We start from the raw sequence: 19,753 nt of genomic DNA, 5'->3' as shown, positions 1-19,753 counted from the left end.
TCTGATGAGAACTCCCCGTTGCTCTCATCGGTCATGGAGAGGATCTGGAACGCCTCCTCACTGCTGAATACTCTTTTGGACATGACGCGGTGTGACAGGTGGCAGGTGACGGTCCCTGATGGGCTGTGCGATAGGTGGCAGCTGACGTTCACTGATCAGTGATGACGGTGTGACAGGCGATGGTCACTGATGGGTGACAGGCCACGGACAGTTACTGGTGATGGGTGACGGTCACTAAAAGGTGATCGGTGATGGCTGACGGTCACTGATGGGTGACAGGTGATGGGTAACGGGTGATGGCTGGCGGTCACTGATGGGTGACGGGTGGCGGTCACTGATGGGTGACGGGTGATGGCTGGCGGTCACTGATGGGTGACGGGTGGCGGTCACTGATGGGTGACGGGTGATGGCTGGCGGTCACTGATAGGTGACGGGTGATGGCTGACGGGTGACAGGTGCACCGCTGATGGTCACTGATTTGTGACGGGTGACAGGTGCACCGCTGATGGTCACTGATTTGTGACGGGTGACAGGAGCACCGCTGGCGGTCACTGATGGGTGACGGGTGATGGCTGGCGGTCACTGACGGGTGACGGCTGGCGGTCACTGACGGGTGACGGCTGGCGGTCACTGACGGGTGACGGCTGGCGGTCACTGACGGGTGACAGGTGCACCGCTGATGGTCACTGATTTGTGACGGGTGACAGGTGCACCGCTGACGGTCACTGATGGCAGTCCCTTATGTGACAGGTGCACTTTATTGTGTGACATTGATGACTGTTGGGTGACAGATGACAATTGGGGGGGGCGATGGGACAGGTGTGGTGTTGGTGCAGACACTACAGAACACAGATCGGTAACTCACTACTTCTGGCTTGTCTCTCCTCACACTGGAAACGGTGTGTGAGGAGAGAAGAGCTGGTAACAGCTAGTTACCGCTCTGTGTTTACATTTATGATCGGCTGTGAATGGATCACAGCCGATCACGTGGGTAAACAGCCAGCCAATGGCTGTTTACCGGCGTCGGTGACGAGTAGTGTTCCCGGGAACACTCCGTCACCGACGTGCACGCGCAGCGCGCTCGCGATCGCGCGCATGCGCCGTGCACAATAGGGTGGACCTATCTGTGTCCAATGGCTGTTCACCCCCCTCGGTGGCGAGCGGTGTCTCCGTGACATGCCGCCACCGAAGGAACAGGGATGCGCACGCACGATCGCGCGCATTCCCTGTTTAAATGGGAGGACGTCATATGACGCCCTCCCGCAACGAGAGCAGCGCCGCCTGGCCGTCAATTGACGGCCGGCGGTCGGCAAGCGGTTAAAAGGTTATTTCTATATTACTCCGTTTTCTCGGAATTTAAGCTAAGAAAAATATATTTTGATAAGGAAATTTTGGGTACTTTTGTTAGGTACTTTTTAAGCAGGTCATTTAGCAGAAATATCATTGTCTTTACACATATGTCATATACCATGTAACTTGTGATACTTGTACTCTTGTGTTTGGATAAGCTAAGGGATCACCCCTTGGTTTGCCCCTAATGATGTATAATGAATTGTTGCCCTATATAACTTGTGAAAATATATAATACAATATATTCTCGATATCCAACGTGCTGTGTGGTGTCGTTTATATCCAATCAATTGAAGAGGCCTTCTTGGTGTCTGAGTTCAGCTCGAGCAAGCAAGGAAAAGGTTTGGGGGCGCACTTGACCAGTTGACCACTAGCCTTTCAACTATTGTGTGCTAATCTACTAGCCACCATCCGACTGTTAATATATAAGCTGTTTTTGTTAGGTATTACAGCAAGGTATGTTTCTTTGTTTCCAGGTGCCATTATGTGGGGAATCTGTTCAAATATATCATCTTAAATATTCTTTGTTTTGCAACTACTTTTCTTGTTTCCAGGAGCCATCTTGTGGGGGCTATATGCAACTACATCACGTTATCTGTGTTTTGCTTTACAGCTTCTCAGGAATACATATCTTGGTGGGGTTTTTAAACGGTACAAAAAAACACAAGTGGAGAGGCGCCTCTGGGTACAGTCATTTTTTGTATGAAATCAATTTAATACCAACATAAGATCAACTCACATGTAGTGAAAAGATAAAGAGCGTGGTATCAATAAGTCTGGATGACGTTCCCAAATCCTGTAGCATAATCCGTGCTGTGTACAATAACCAGGGGTCTTCCGAATGATGGAAATGCTGGCTCCGGAAGAGCGACCTCAGAATGAGGCTTGGGACACAGTGAACGGCTGGCTGTGGGAGGATGGCGTCATCCAAAATGGATGCGTTTCTTGAGCGTGCGCACTTGGATGTCCTGCTAGTCGTGCTCCTTCCTCAACAGACTTAGTCTGATACCCATAAACAGAGATTGATAAAGGAAGAACAAAGGGGCAGGGCTGGATGAATCAACAAGGGGAAGGGTAAAAAGTAATTAATGAATGACTAAAAGATGTGAATAAAAATGCAAATATAAATATAAGAAATGTTGTTCTGGATTGACTTATGCACTGCTGGTAAAGGGCATGGAGAGGATAACAAAATATATAGTGTGTATTATGTTTACTGGGTATGGGGACTGCTGCATTAATGGGAAAAAAATGACAGTTCGGACCCACAGAGCACCAATGCGCACGCACAGGAAACGTCCACTATCATACAATACAATATAACATATATATGTATAATGGGCCAATTACATTATTATACATAAACATACATAAAGTGGCAAGCAGGACGTACACAAAAAAAGGATATGTATATAAAACAGATAAAATGAGATGAATCTAAATACAAAGCATATATAATATGGATAATTGGGCACAGTAATATAATTACTAAAAAATATATATATTGTATCGATTTATAAATATATTGTAGTGATTATAAAAGCATATAGGCGCATGTAAAGCCGAGTATTAATGGGAAAAATAATGTCATGGAAGCATGCAAATTATTAACTAATTATAGAGATTTACTGATGAAGATGGAAAAATGATAAGGCCTGGATTTATAAAATGGTGGAGATTTCTATGCCCTCATTCATACCACCAGGTGAGAGGACATCTAAATAATAGATCCAAAAAGTTTCTCTAGCGCAGAGTTTTTTGCATTGCTCTGCAGCTGGAAGAGAATTGGGGATTTGCTTGATCACCCAAACTTGTAACCCTTCCGTAGATTGTTGGTGGGCTAGGGTGAAATGTTTGGGCACGCTGTGGGCCACTTTTAATGGGTCGATGCCGTTTTCAATCGACCTCCTATGCTCCCCAAACCTGGTCCTAAGAGCTTGTATAGTGCAGCCTACGTATAGTAGGCCGCAAGGACAGGTGAGTCCATGAACCACGAATCTGAGGAGCAGTTGTAGAAGTCCTTCAGTGTATGAGTAATTCCCTTTGTGGTGAATGACTTTTTACCGTGTTGTACATATTGGCATGTTTTACATAAGGGTTTGCGGCAATGGAACATCCCAACTAATGGAATGAGTACAGGCTTGTCCAATGGAGTGGGTCTAGATCGGATTTTGCTGGGGGCTATTTTCATTTTCAGATTGAGCGCTCTCCGATATGTGACCCGAGGTCTGTCTGAAATGAAAGGTTTCAGGAGTGGATCCTGTAATAATATGCTCCAATGGTCAGCCAAGATTTTTTCCATTCTCCTGAATTGGTGATGAAAAGTGGTGGTGAACCGAACAGTATGGTTATGTGGTTTACACGATTGCTTCGGGGGTTTTTCTTTTAAGTAATATTGAAAAGATTGGTCAATAAGAGCTGAGGGATAATCTTTATCCCTGAACTTCTTGATGAGTAGAGTACTTTGATCGACATAATCACATTCTCTCATGCAGTTCTGTCTAAGTCGGCAGAACTGGCCCTTAGGGATATTGTTGATCCATTGCGGGAGATGACAACTGTTGTGGTGCAGAAATGAGTTACCCGCAGTGCGTTTGACATAATTCTTAGAGATGATGGTAAAAGTAGCTGGGTCATAGCCTAACTCAAGATCGAGAAAAGGTAATGTATCAGGGTTGGTTGATTATCATTACAGTAATCAACAAAGTTATCTATCACATTGCTAGGGCCGTTCCAAATGATGATGATGTCGTCGATATAACGACCAAAGAAAACAATATTACATGCATATGGGTTATTGTGGAGGATATGTGAGTTCTCACAGTAACCCATAGCTAGGTTGGCATACGAGGGCGCGAAATTTGCCCCCATTGCCGTAACCTGTATTTGTACAAAGAAATCTCCATCAAACTGAAAATAATTGTGTGTTAAACAAAAAGAAGTGGCATCCAAAATTAACGATGCCTGGCGCGGGTTAGTAAGGGGATCTTTTGCCAGAAAAAGTGTTCCATCACTAATGTAAGATTGTAGCTGATGGACAATGGGCTGTAGAAAATGGTCAATGTAAAGACTAAGGCCTGCAGTAACACTGTCCATGGCCGCTACAATTGGTCTACCGGGAGGGTGATCTAGATTTTTGTGAACTTTGGGGAGGTGGTAGAAGTAAGGGATTTGATAGAAGTCTCGAAGAAGAAAGGACTTCTCTAATTTATTAAGGTTGTGGTTTTGAAAAGCCGTGGACACTAAAGTATATTAATTGACTGATATGTAGTGGCGTCAGATAGTAGTCTTCTTGCTTCCTCCATATAGTCACTCTTATCTTGTATGACAATTCCCCCACCCTTGCTGATTTGATAACCAAGTCATAGGCTTCCATCAAGGATTTAAGTGCTCGAGTCTCTAGGGGTGACAAATTATTCGTTTTATTGGTAGTGGAAGACTGACATAGCTTTTGAAAGTCTGAGAACACGACTCTATAAAAGCTCTCTATGTATGGGCCTTTGGCTTGTGACGGGTAAAAAGCAGACTTAGGCTTAAAAGAATACCACCATATAAACTCTTCATTTCAGTGTATGTCAAAGGAACTATATTGTTATTTTTAGTTCCATTTAGAACATTCATTATTAGCGGATGTGCAGTGGGACCTATATGATTTCTGTTTTGTTGTGCCTATACTTGTGATTATCTTTAAACTGTACTAATGGCTATATCGAGTTAATGTACTTTCCTGGAATATACAGGACCTTAATGATAAAGTTAAAGGCAGCCAGAAGGCATATTGTTCTTCTGCAGTGGACCCATTTGGTCTGGAGCAAGGTATTGACTTTACGTAGGCAATGGATACAGGAAATGTATCGTGCCTCTTACGCCTCTTATGCCAGAGGGGTGACTGTTTTACTTAGCAAGAGTGTCCCTTGCACGGTCCAAAGGGTGATCTCTGACCCAGGAGGGGGATACATTATTTTCCAGATAAGAATGGTATTACCCTGTGTGTATGTTCCTCCACCTTTTCATGCTTAATTATTGTGTGACATGTTGGTTGTGTTGGCTCCATTTATGCGCCCCCCTCTACTCCTGCTGGTGATTTTAATGCCATTCTAGATGGCGGGCTAGACGCTACTAATACTTTAAGGCTTCCCCCCACAGATTTTTTAGCATGTGTGTCTACTGCTCAACTTACTGAGTTATGGCGGTGGAAAAATCCGGCGGTTAGAGGCTACTCCTTTCTATCTCGCACACACAAAACCGCATCAAGAATCGATCTTGCTTTTGCTAATCCCCAATGCTTACATCTGGTACATGCTGTCACTTATTTGGCAGGGGGGTTATCGGATCATGATCCTTTATTAGTCACCCTCTCACTGGGGGCTAGGACTGAAGGAGGTGCATAGAGGTTATCGCCTGGTTGGCTACAGGTGGAGCAGGAGACACAACGAGTACAAATGCCTGAGTTCTGGGAAAATAAGGCTTCCTCTGCTATGGATACAGTGGTCTGGGACACTTTCAAGGCAGTAATGAGGGGACATTATATTTCTGCCATTAAGGCGGTCCATAAGGCAGACACTGCAGAGAGGGAAAGGTTGCAGTCGGAGGAGCGCGGGTTGGAGGGGGAATATGCTGCTGCTCCTGGGGATGCCACTTTTGCATCCTTGGAGGCAGCTAAGCGTCAGTTTGCCTTGTTAGACACGAACCTCACGCACACTACCTTGCTACATAGGGCTGAATCACTCTTTAAAAAGGGGGACAAAAATGGAAAGTTATTGGCCATGCTGGTGGCACATCAGAGGGCTCCTGTTAGCGTACCCTGTGTTTGTTCTCAGATGGGGTATATGCTTACTGCCCCTGAGGCTATTATGCATCGATTTGTTGGGTACTATTTGGGTCTATTTTCTCCTATACCGTCTTATAATAGGGGAGAATTAATAGATATTTTGTCCATCCTTCCGGTCCCAAATTTGGAGCATGATGATAGAGCATGGTTGGATCAGGATTTTACTCTCAAAGAAATGGAAAAGGCCATTCTGTCATTTCCTTCAAATAAATCTCCAGGCCTGGATGTTTTTCTGGTGGAGTGGTACAGGCAATATTCAGACACACTGGGTGCACAATTGAGAAATTTGTATTTTCCCTGTTTTGAAAATGGAGCTCTGCCTTCCTCTATGCTGGATGCTCATGTGGTGCTCATACCTAAGCTGGGTAAGGATCCAACATGTTGCTCCTCATATAGACCAATAGCACTCCTTAATGCTGATCTTACAATTCTCACAAAGGTTTGACCACTAGATTATCTATAGTGCTCCCATCCCTGGTTGATGTGGACCAAACTGGCTTTATGCCAGGGAAGTCCACGGACACGTCACGTCGTTTACGTCACCTTTTTACCCATTTGCAGATCTCTCACAATACCACTGGGAACTAGGGCTGTGGTTTCCTTAGATATGGTCAAGGCCTTTGACTCCGTTGATTGGGGTTATATGGCCATAGTGTTGGAGCGCATGGGATTTGGGCCAAAGTATTGTAAATGGGTATCCTTGTTATACAGTAAACCTAGAATAGCGTTAAAGATTGGATCTTCCATCTACCTTTTTTGACATGGGTAGGGGAACCAGGCAGGGTTACCTTCTATCCCCTTTCCTGTTTTCCCTAATGATTGAACCATTGGCAGTGGCACTGGGTTCCTCTCCTGCCGTTGGGGCCTTAGAAATTGGGCACATTAAAGAATGTTTGGTGCTGTATGCAGATGTCATGCTCCTGTTCTTAAAAGATCCTGGTATATTTCTTTGTGCGGGCCTTGGTCTCAAAGTTAATTGGGACAAATTCAATATTCTTCCATTCAATTCTGATACCAGGGCTGCAGCGGATCCTGGGTTGCCATTAGAGTGGGTTAATCAGTTTACATATCTGGGGGTTTGCATCTGCTAGGGTTGCAGACTATTTTAGTCTGAACCTGCAACCCTTGTTGGATACTTTGAAGAGGAAAATTGAGATATGGAAGAATCTCCCCCTTTCTGTGATGGGGCACATAAACCTTCTAAAAATGAAGATACTTCTGGTTTTCCTATATTTTTTATGTAACTCGCCTGTTTGGATCCCACGCTCCTTTTTTCGTCGAGCCCATGGCATCTTGGGTTCTTTCATATGGGCGAACTCTCCTCCTAGAATAGGCCTCGAGGCACTACAGGACCTCTGGGGACAGGGAGGCCTAGCACTTCCTGATCTCTTGAAATACTTTTTTGGCTGGCCAGGGAGTTTTTGCCCGGAGATGGCTTTTTGGGGATGATGGGGACTCTGCCACGATTTTAGAGGCAGCAGTGCTGGGCTCGTATGAGAGCCGGCGTCTCCTTGTTTTTAGTGGGCCTGGGGCTCAGTTTCCTCTGACTGGCACAATGAGAGCCAAGGCCTGGGATTGTGTTCAGAGGTTGCCGGCTTCTACTGCCATATCACTGGCCTCGCCTTTGTGGGGGAACCCCCGTTTTCCCCATCTGCTCACTATATCGGATCCAATAATATGGGTGTCCCTCGGAATTAAAACTTTGGGTGACATCACCAGAGGAGGCGAGCTCTTACAGTTCTCAGATCTTAAACAGACGTTTGAGCTCCCAAATTCTTATTTCCTTCACTGTCTCCAGCTACGTCACGCTTTTTGTGTCCCAGTTTGGCTCCACTAAGCTGGATCTTAGACCCTCAATTTTGGAGAATGTTCTCTTGGATAACTCCATGAAAAAAACATTAGCTGAATTATATAAGGAACTGTTTCCTGTCTCTCTCCTTCGGTGATCAAATGTAGGGAGCAGTGGGTGGAAGAGGTCCCAGATTTGGGTGGAGAAGAGTGGGACGATATGTGGAGCGTTCCGAACCTTCACTCACTTAGTGTCCGCTAGAGACTATGCAAAAACGAATAAAAAAATTAAAAAAAAAAAAAAAAAGATATTAATCTTGTCTTGTTAGAGAAGCATTTACATATTTAATCACTTGACCTCCGGAATGTTTTACACCCTTCATGACCAGGGCATTTTTTGCTATTCAGCACTGCTCTAATTTATCTGGCAATTGTGCAGTCATGCAACACTGTATGCAAATTACATTTTTTAGCATTTTTTTTCACACAAATATAGCATTCTATTTAGTGGTATTTAATCACCATTTGTTTTTTATTTAATTTTTTGCGATATAAATGAAAAAAAAAGGACTAAAAATGGCTTGCTTCCGGGTTTGGGGGTGAAGGCACCCGTGCTGTGATTGGACACAGAACGGGTGCATTCACCCCAAACCCGGAAGCAAGGCGACGATGTACAGGTACGTTGTCAGGCCTGCCTGTGCTACTCGCCCGTTTGTAATACTTCTGTGGGCTGGCAGCAAGTAGTTAAACCTTGTTATCTGACATTAATTTTATTGCATTTTCAACTGAAATGCTTCAGCCCTGATTTTAGAAGGTGAAATAATTAGTAATATATGCCATTTCTTACAGTCCCGGTATCCACATGTTGTGAGCAGAGCTAGAGGTAGAGGGACATTCTGCGCTTTTGATGCTCCAAATGATGCAACCCGTTTTAAGTTAATATCACAAGCAAGAAATAAAGGTAAGTTGGCATTATTTCTCCAGATTATGTACCTTTATTTGAAAATTCTGTTTTAGAGTGGACAGACCATTCAGTATAGTAACTTTGAAAAAAATTAAGTAATTACTGCACCACCCAACTCGCTAGATGAGCTGCTGGCAGTACAATTAGACAAATTGTGTGAAGAGAATGGGGGGGTTAAAGTGCAGCACTAAATAACTGATAAAATATATAAAAATACAAACAATAAAGTGACAGTGCAAAATTACACATCAATTAACCAATGTAGTTGCCTACAAAGCAAAAACTATTATGCATAGTAGTGAGAAAACATATGTATAAACATATTAAAAAAACATAATGTCCATTAAATTGCATCAAGGTATACGTGAATGAGTCCAAAGTAAAATGAAAGTGAAAATTGATTCTAAAAGTGCAAAGTAAATGTTCAGACTTCAAGACAAAGATCACCAATAAGACTGTGCACTCGGCTCAGCAGGGAAAAAATTCACCATCCAATGTGCAACCGCCACCAATGAAGGTAATAGGTTACTCTTACTGAATGGTGTGGGCTACCTGCCAGCAGCAAGGAGCCAAGCAAGCAAAAATGATGGGGTCTTTAACGTCACAGGAACCAGCATGTGGATTGTGCAGCAGTGCGGATTCAACATCCAAACATTCCAGGAACCAGCATATAGAAAGTGTGACGATCCAAACTCAGCATGTAAGGACTCTTAGGCTCCACAAATCAACAGGAAGGAGTCATAAAGGAAAGAAAGATCACCACATAGCATAAAATCCTTGGCTAAAATGTTATTAAATAATGTGGTGATCTTTCTTTGCTTTATGACTCCTTCCTGTTGATTGGTAGAGCCTAATGCCCCGTACACGCGATAGGATTTTCAGACAAAGAATGTTCTATAGGAGCTTGTTGTCGGAAATTCCGACCGTGTGTAGGCTCCATCAGACATTTTTCATCGTAATTCCTGTCACATAAAATTTGAGAGCTGGTTCTCAAATTTTCCGACAATAAAATCCGTTGTCGTAAATTCCGATCGTGTGTACACAATTCCGACGCACAAAGTTCCACGCATGCTTGGAATCAAGCAGAAGAGCTGCACTGGCTATTGAACTTAATTTTTCTCAGCTCATCGTACATGTTGTATGTCACTGCGTTCTTGACATTCGGAATTTCCGACAAGATTTGTGTGACCGTGTGTTTGAGCCAACATCCGTCTGAAAAAATCCATGGATTTTGTTGTCGGAAAATCCTATCGTGTGTACAGGGCATTAGAGTCCTTACAGGCTGAGTTTGGATCGTCACACTTTCTATATGCTGGTTCCTGGAATGTTTGGATGTTGAATCCACACTGCTGCACAATCCACATGCTGGTTCCTGTGATGTTAAAGACCCCATCATTTTTGCTTGTTTGGCTTCTTGCTTCTGGCAGGTAGCCCACACCATTCAGTAAGAGTAACCTATTACCTTCATTGGTGGCAGTTGTACATTGGATGGTGAATTTTTTCCCTGCTGAGCTGAGTGCACACTCTTATTGGTGATCTTCGTCTTGAAGTCTGAACATTTACTTTGCACTGTTTGGCTCAATTTTCACTTTCATTTTACTTTGGACTCATTCACGTGTCCCTTGATGTAGTTTAATGGACATTATGTTTTATAATATGTTTAAAAATATGTTTTTTTACTACTATGCATAATAATTTTTGCTTTGTAGGCAACTAGATTGGTTAATTGATGTGTAATTTTGCACTGTCACTTTATTGTTTGTATTTTCATATATTTTATCAGGTCTTTAGCGCTGCACTTTAAACCCCCCCCCCCAATATAGTAACTTTTCCTTCCTATTGTAGCAGTGCAATCATCACTGTACTACACACAGCCTGTGCAGATAACAGAACTTTGAGAGGCACCCAGCAGGTCCAACCAATGCAGGCTGCCTGCAGAACATTGGGCGGCAACAAGACCAAGCTGAGAGAGCAACAGTGACAGGTCTTTATTGCTGGATGCTCCTGGACATAGACATTGGGGTTGATTTACCAAAACTGGAGAGTGAAAAATCTGGTGCAGCCCTGCATAGAAACCAATCAGCTTCCAGGTACAAGCTGAAGTTAGCTGATTGGCTACTTTGCACACCCGCACCAGATTTTGCACTCTCCAGTTTTGGTAAAGCCTCGTACACACAATAAGAATATCGGAGGATGATCGTCTGTGTTTGTTTTTTTTTTGTTTTTTTTGCATGCTAGTCTCATATCGAAAACCAATAGGTTACTAAAGACAGAATACAACTTTGGAAGTAATGTAATGTATTCTTTCATTTCTGAGCATGTTTGGTCTTGGCCACATGATTTATTTTGTTCTTCATACAAATGCCATACTGATTACACGAAAATTGTTTTGTTCTGTTGTATGAGAAAAATTGTCATGCTTGTCCCTTCAAATATTTTTGCGTGAACTGACATGATCGGCTCTTCAAAGCTGTGTATCAATGATCAGATTATGGGACGATCGCTCCTAAAGCGGTATTTTTCGTCTGATTTTCTCTTCGTGTTCACTAGGCATTAATCGATCCAAATGGTTCACACTAAATTACTGCACAAATCTGGAAGAAATACACAAAGGATACCAAGATAAAAAAAATTGACCTTGCTAATGTATTTAGATAATATTTGCTTATCCCAGAGTTCAGCTTTAGCAATAAGTATGTTAAAACAGACTGCATGAGAAAAAATTCTACTCCTAACATCCTAATCTACATTGACCATTCAGCTTTGCAATGCAGACAAAAATGTCATACAGAAACATTTGGTTAAAAGACCCTGTCACCAACCTATGCTGAAGATAAACATGTCTAGTTAGTGCTCACATATACATATACTTTCATATAGTCTAGACTTTATTTGCTTAAAATTGTAAAACCCTGTTGTGCTGAAAATACAGTTTCTTTTCCTGTCCCCGAACACCTTCCAATCCAACAAAGGCACTCCCAGCTTTGTCATGAGCCAAGGTTCTAAAAGGGGCCAGGGAAGATCAGTATCAACAGTGGTTAGAGACTTGTGAGGCTTCTCCCAAAGTTTGTAGTGTTTGGAGGTGAATAAAAAGAGGAGGTCTGTTTTCAACACAGTGGGAAAAATTATTTTCAAATATGGCCTAACAAATGCTTATTTGAGTACTGTAGCTTGTGAATTTTAGTAGGTATAGGATATTAAAAGGCTTCCCCTTGTTCACTCTGGGGGCAGAGAAGCAGTGAAAACAAGTGGTTGATCTGCATTTTTAGCACACCTCAACTGCCCACCGCCAAAGCTAACTTTGCTGGTCGACATGTCTGTACATATGCTGTGGCAGTGACCAAGTTCCGCAAATTATGTACAGTATGCCACTTTTAGCAGGTGGCACTGTCACCAAATACACTCCTTTCTTTCTCGAACATCACGGGACACCGAGCTACAGTAATTACTGATGGGTTATATAGGGTATCACTGGTGATTGGACACTGGTACACCCTATCAGGAAGTTCAACCCCCTATATAATCCCTCCCCTTGCAGGGATACCTCAGTTTTTACGCCAGTGTCTTAGGTAATGGACGTGTAAAGATGTCCTGTGCTGAGCTCCAAAGGGAATATCCTGATATCCTATACTGGGGCAAGCCAAGCAGACCGGATCCATTCAAAGTGTCCTTTCTAGGCCGAATTGAATGGTACCCGGGCCTCGTGTCCGAAGAAACGAGGTTTTACCTGTAACGCTTCTCTTTTTAGAGAGCTGGACCCCGCATATTAGAAAATGGTTTTTCTAGCCTAATTTCTACCCAGGTGCTTTACAGGCCCAGAACTGCAGGATCCCCCTATTTGTAGGGGGCCCCAGTCTCCGACGTTTTTTTCAAACGGAGCTCACCGTGAGAGGTGAAGATTGGGTCTGTGTAAACTGAACCCTGCGGCTGGATAAGGTAAGGGAGATTCCACAGAATTTTCTAATTCTAGTAGGTTTCTCCTTTAAGGTAAATGCATGCTATGCCTATTGTGACCACCGGGGGCTGCCAAGAGCCCAAACCTTCACATGCTGACGTCTGTCTCAAGGTGTTCATGCTGCACAAGTTTCATAGCTCTGGCCGGCTCACGGTAGGATGGATGGGGGGATTTCTCATAATTGAATGTTCCCCCCAGGCTAGAGGGAGGCCACAGGGGTCTAGAAAGCGGTTATACCGCTCGGGCATCGCTGCCTCGGCCGCCATCGCCACCATTGCCATTTTAGGCAGACTCTTCACTACCAGCCTCTCTCCCTCCTCCCCCTCCCCCAGCCTTCCTCCATAGTATTTCAGGAGAGTCAGCCAGCGCGGGAAGCGCTCGTTTTTTCAAAATTCGAGGGGGGGGGGCGGGACGTCAGCACAGGTGCTTAGACTCCCACTCAGGCCAGCTGCAGGCTTTAAGGCACTCTGTACAGGTGCACACAGCCTTTGGAGAGACACAGAGCTCGACGGTCGCATGTAAGGTGGGACACAGGCATTCTCCTAGGCAGCATTTACTGAAGTAACACCAGACTGAGCATTGGGTAGCGAGGCTTTTAGCCGGACTACATCGCTCAGCAGTGTTCATTTTGGATACCTCACACCTTGTTGCTTTGCACTATGGGTAGAAGAGGTTCAAACACCCCCAGAACCAGAGACACTAGGGGATCTCGTTCAGGTTCTGAGGGCCCCCTGTCAGCAGCATCCTCCCCCCCTTGAAGGGCCAGGGACGCCTAGCCAGGGAGAGCCGTCGGGGTCACCTGCTTCTGGCACTTCAGCCCCTGTATATATTACACAAGAGGTTTTTTCCTCAACCATTAATGGTTTAGAGGAAAGATTAATGGCCGTGATTACAGCTTCACTCAGTGGAAGAAAATGTGCTAGGCCTTCCTCTGTTCCCCAAGACCCTCAGGAAGAGGAGCTCTGGGATAAAGGAGAGGAATCCCTTTCAGAGGATCGGGATGGGACGGATGATTCCTCTTCGGAGGAATCAGGTGGAGAGGGACCCTCTGGGACTTCCCAGGAGGAGAAAGTCTTAGTGCAGATCCTTACTGGATTGGTCCGCTCCACATTTAAGTTGCCCGTACCTGAAACTGTTAAAGAACCCTCTTCTGCTTTGGGGTCGCTGAAACCTTTCCAAGCAGCAGAGGCTTTTCCTGTTCATAATTTACTTGAAAAGCTCATTTATTCTGAGTGGGATCATCCAGACAAGCGTTTTTTTCCGCCGAGAAAGTTTTCAACACTTTACCCGATGGAAGAAAAGTTTATTAAAATGTGGGGAATACCGGCCATTGATGCCGCCATTTCCTCCGTAAATAATAGTCTGACTTGTCCTGTAGACAATGCTCAGATGCTCAGGGATCCTGTAGATAAAAAGATGGAATCCCTATTGAAGGATGTTTTTTCCTTAGCAGGTTCAGTGGCTCAACCTGCAGTAGCAGCGATTGGAGTCTGTCAATACTTAAGAGACCATGTTAAGCAGGTCATCAAAGTATTACCTGAACAGCAGGCCCAGGGTTTTGCTAACCTTCCAGCGGCCTTATGCTTTGTGGTTGATGCCATTAGAGATTCTATCGTGCAAACCTCCCGTCTTTCACTGGGGTTGGTGCATATACGTAGAATCCTATGGTTGAAAAATTGGTCAGCCGAAGCACCATGTAAGAAGCTCCTGGCTGGGTTTCCCTTTCGTGGTGAAAGGTTGTTTGGAGAGGACTTGGATAACTTTATCAAGAGAATCTCTTGTGGGAAAAGCACTCTCTTACCTGTTAAGAAGAAGCGTAAGCATCCCTCTTTCAAATGGACTCTTTCCCCAGCGCCGGGGGCTTCAGCCTCCAGGCAGTCTCGACGGCTGCCTCCATCTGGGTCCAGAGACAAGAGTCAACCCCAGGGACAAAAGAAGTCCTGGGGGAAGAAGCCTACTAGGCAAAACACTAAGACCTCTGTATGAGGGGGCGCCCCCGCTCACTCGAGTGGGGGGAAGACTGCGACAGTTCTCAGGGCGCTGGCAGGAGGATTTCCAGGACAGATGGGTAATCTCCACGGTAACCTTAGGGTACAAGCTGGAGTTTCAGGAATTTCCCTCTCCTCGGTTCCTCAGATCAAGTGTCCCCAGAGATCCAGAGAAGAAGCAGTCGCTCCTTCTAGCGTTAGAGCGACTTTTGTCGCAGGAGGTCATTATGATGGTTCCCGCAAAGGACCAGGGATTGGGCTTCTATTCCAACCTTTTTACGGTCCAAAAACCAAATGGGGATGTCAGACCCATTCTGGATTTAAGGGATCTGAACCGATTCCTAAGGATTCAGTCCTTCCGCATGGAATCAGTCCGGACAATAGTCTCTACCCTGCAGGGAGGAGAATTTCTGGCATCGATAGACATCAGAGATGCATATCTGCATGTGCCCATTTTTCCTGCTCATCAGAAGTTTCTGCGCTTCGAGGTAGGAGGGCGCCATTTCCAGTTTGTGGCTCTGCCTTTTGGGATAGCCACTGCACCTCGGGTGTTCACAAAGGTCTTGGCCCCTCCTCTGGCCAGACTAAGGGCTCAGGGTATAGCTGTCATAGCATACCTAGACGACCTGCTATTGATAGACCGGTCGGTAGCCTCCTTGAACGGGAACTTGAGATCCACAGTCAAGTATCTGGAACACCTAGGTTGGATCCTCAACCTAGAAAAATCTTTCCTAAAACCAGTAAGAAGACTGGAGTATTTAGGTCTGATCATAGATACAAGCCAGGAGAAGGTATTTCTACCTCAGGCAAAGATCACGGCTTTAAGGGAGCTGATTCTGGCAGTCAGGACCAAGAAGGGTCCTTCTGTCCGCCTTTGTATGAGGCTGCTAGGGAAGATGGTGTCTTCATTTGAAGCAGTTCCCTATGCTCAGTTTCATTCAAGAATGCTGCAACACATTATTCTGTCAACCTGGAACAAGAAGGTTCAGGCATTAGACTTTCCGATGCACCTGTCGCATGCGGTGTGTCAGAGCCTCAATTGGTGGCTCATACCCGAAAACTTGCAGAAGGGGAAATCCTTTCTACTGGTTACCTGGACGGTGGTAACAACAGATGCCAGTCTGTCAGGTTGGGGAGCAGTTCTGGAACAGTCTGCGGTTCAGAGGATATGGTCCAAGACGGAAAGGACCTTACCCATCAACATTCTGGAGATCCGGGCGGTATATCTAGCCCTAAAAGCCTGGGCTCTCAGGTTACAGGGCTGCCCGGTCAGGATCCAGTCCGACAATGCCACAGCAGTGGCTTATGTCAATCATCAGGGAGGCACCCGGAGCCGAGCTGCTCAAAAGGAGGTGAACCAGATCTTAGTCTGGGCAGAGATGCATGTGCCATGCATATCGGCAGTTTTCATCCCAGGGATAGAGAACTGGCAGGCGGACTATCTAAGTCGCCAGCAGTTACTTCCAGGGGAATGGTCTCTACACTCCGACGTCTTTTGGGCCATATGCCAAAGATGGGGGGTCCCAGATGTAGATCTCTTTGCATCCCGATTCAACAAAAAGATAGACAGATTTGTGTCAAGGACGAAGGATCCTCTTGCATGCGGGACGGATGCGTTGGTGATTCCGTGGCATCAGTTCTCACTGATTTACGCATTCCCGCCTATTCTGCTACTGCCACGACTCCTTCGCAGGATAGGAAGTCGGTACTTCTGGTGGCCCCCGCTTGGCCCAGAAGGACTTGGTATGCAGAAATAGTAAGGATGATGGTGGGTTCCCCGTGGACCCTACCAGTACGCCCAGACCTGTTATCTCAAGGTCCAGTGTTCCATCCTGCCTTACAAACGCTAAATTTGACGGTTTGGCTATTGAAACCCACGTTCTGAAGAGTTGTGGGCTTTCAGGTCCTGTCATATCTACCTTGATTAATGCAAGGAAGCCAGCTTCCAGGATGATTTATCATAGAGTCCGGAAAGCTTATGTATCCTGTTGTGAATCCAGAGGTTGGCATCCCAGGAAATATGTCATAGGTAGAATTCTTGATTTTCTACAATTAGGATTAGAGATGAAGCTGGCCTTGAGTACCATCAAGGGCCAGGTCTCGGCTTTATCAGTATTATTTCAACGGCCACTTGCTTCGCATTCTTTGGTCCGAAACTTTATGCAGGGGGTGATGCGTCTTAATCCTCCGGTTAAAGCACCCCTAAACCCCTGGGACTTGAACTTGGTCCTGGCTGTGTTACAGAAACAGCCTTTTGAACCAATAAGTCAGATTCGTTTGGTCTTGTTAACAAGGAAGTTAATTTTTCTGGTGGCCATCTCTTCTGCTAGAGGAGTTTCAGAATTAGCAGCCCTTTCCTGTAAGGAGCCTTATTTGATTATACACAAGGATAGAGTGGTACTGCGCCCTCATCCTAGTTTTTTTACCGAAAGTGGTTTCTGATTTTCATTTAAACCAAGACATTGTTCTGCCTTCCTTTTTTCCAGATCCTTGTTCTCCGGAAGAGAGATCTCTACATTAGTTGGATGTAGTAAGAGCAGTTAAGGCCGATCTCGGGACAACTGCTCAGATCCGCAAGACGGATGTTTTAGTTGTGCTGCCAGAGAGTCCCAGTAGAGGACAGGCAGCATCAAAAGCTACCATTTCTAAATGGATTCGACAATTGATTATTCAAGCTTACGGTTTGAAACAGAAGATTCCTCTGTTTCAGATCAGGGCACATTCCACAAGGGCTATTGGTGCTTCTTGGGCAGTGCATCACCGGGCCTCTATGGCTCAAATCTGCAAGGCCGCAACCTGGTCTTCAGTTCATACATTCACCAGATTCTATTAAGTGGATGTGAGAAGGCATGAGGATATCGCCTTTGGGCGTAGTGTGCTGCAGGCAGCGGTACAGGGTCCTCAGGTCTGATTGCACCCTACTTGGTTGTGGTTCCCCCCCCCTCAGGTAGCATTGCTCTGGGACATCCCATCAATAATTACTGTGGCTCTGTGTCCTGTGATGTTCGAGAAAGAAAATAGGATTTTTTAAAACAGCTTACCTGTAAAATCCTTTTCTTTCGAAGGATATCACGGGACACAGAGGTCCCACCCCTCTTCTAATACACTATATTGCTTGGCTACAAAACTGAGGTATCCCTGCAAGGGGAGGGATTATATAGGGGGTTGAACTTCCTGATAGAGTGTGCCAGTGTCCAATCACCAGTGATACCCTATATAACCCATCAGTAATTACTGTGGCTCCGTGTCCCGTGATGTCCTTCGAAAGAAAAGGGTTTTACAGGTAAGCTGTTTTAAAAAATCCTATTTTTTAGGTGAATGGTACCATGATGCACCTGTATCCAGTGCATATGGTGTGATGGGATTTTCCCCAAAAAAATAGTCCGTCCAGGAGGCGGCAAATCACCTTTGAGCCACCTGTTAATCATCTCTGAAAAGCAGTCCACCGAGGAGCCTAATAATGTCTGGAAATATTCAGTAAGGGTGACTGAAAGCTTTACAATAGCTTGCTGTACACTGTTTATATGTAAAAAACCTTAAAGCGTTTGTTACACCCAACACTTCATATTCCTGATTTGTGCCTGTTGTACCATGTACTTGTATGAGAAAGTATCCTGTTCTTTGTATTGCTTCCTTTATGTGAAATCCCTGGTGTTACTACTAGTTCCTCTGGTTTCTTATTCAAAACTGACCACACTAGGCAGGATAGCACACTTATGGTCAGTTCTCTAGCGATGCTGGGAACTCAGTGTACTCTCATCCAATGATCAAACTTGTCCTGACACTCCCCCCAATGCACAGCCATTAACTGGATGCTGCTTCTCTTCCCCCCCAGCTGGTATGTAGCTGAGAGCAGAGGGAATATGATCACTTATAAAAAGGGAAAAAAGTAATTATAATTTTTATTATATCTATACAAAAAATGTTTTGCTTTTCATTTCTACTTTGAACGGAATGGGTTGTTCTACAAGGTGATTATTTACAATCACTTAAAGGTGACTATAGAGCTTGTATCATGGTCAGACATGCCCGTAAAATCTGACCATCGGGTTATGACTAGATTTCTGCATTATCATGCAAGAGCATATTGTCAAAATATGATTGCTTGCTTTTTTTTGATACGATTAGTTGATCTCAGGGGGAAGAATAGATAACCGTCAAAATTATTAAAGCAGCGTTCCACCCAAAAGTGGAACCTCCCCTTTAAGCTCTCCTCGCCCCCTACATGCCACATTTGGCATGTAATTTTTTTTGGGGGGGAAGCAGGGAAGCAGGTACCCGTTTGACTTGTGAGATCTTTGGACAGTGGGGAGAAGTCCAGTTTTTCAGGATTGATCTTCTGGCGAGCAAGAGACATATCAGAGCCCAGTCTTTGTAGAGAGGGTAAGAGTTGGGGGACCATGGTAGCAGTTGGTCATCCCAGTACCCGAAAAGAAATTGATGAGTAAAGGGTCTTTAGGTATTTTTAGCAGGGTTAGGAGATGACTTGATCCCAGAAAATGGAAATAGAGGGGCATGACCGGAAGCGGTGGGTAAGACCTGGTTTTGGCTGGTGACACATGGGGCATCTGGCCGTGCCTTGGGTATTCTTGTGTGAAATAAATGGTATATAAGCACGGTGTAGGATTTTTAGTTGTTTCCCTCCAGGACTTGTTTGGGATCAGTCGAGGGATTTTGTTGCACCCTTGGAGAATTTTGTCCACGATTTCTGTGTCAGGAAAGTCTCTTCCCCAGTTTGCTACTGAAGAGGATGCGATCGTGGGAGTGGTCTTTAGCAAGAAGGGTTTGTAGATATCGGAAATGGTATAGGAGTTATTTTGGAGTAGTGAGTCTGTGAGGGTCTCTTGGAACCTCTTGCACACCTCTCTGCACAAATC

At 44.8% G+C, this 19,753-nt stretch overlaps 1 protein-coding gene across 3 annotated transcripts in view; it reads left to right on the top strand.

Annotated features, from left to right (window-relative positions):
* ABAT (4-aminobutyrate aminotransferase) overlaps positions 1–19,753 on the top strand; it is a 585,676-nt gene that overhangs the window by 539,310 nt on the left and 26,613 nt on the right. For all 3 annotated transcript variants that reach the window (XM_073632986.1, XM_073632985.1, XM_073632987.1), the window contains exon 15: positions 8,819–8,930. In XM_073632986.1, coding sequence (XP_073489087.1) covers positions 8,819–8,930 — 112 coding nt within the window. The remainder of the gene's footprint in view (positions 1–8,818; positions 8,931–19,753) is intronic.

This window comes from Aquarana catesbeiana, linkage group LG06 (genome assembly GCF_042186555.1).
Source record: "Aquarana catesbeiana isolate 2022-GZ linkage group LG06, ASM4218655v1, whole genome shotgun sequence".
Taxonomy (NCBI): Eukaryota; Metazoa; Chordata; class Amphibia; order Anura; family Ranidae; genus Aquarana; species Aquarana catesbeiana.
This window is presented reverse-complemented; position numbering and strand designations above follow the sequence as displayed.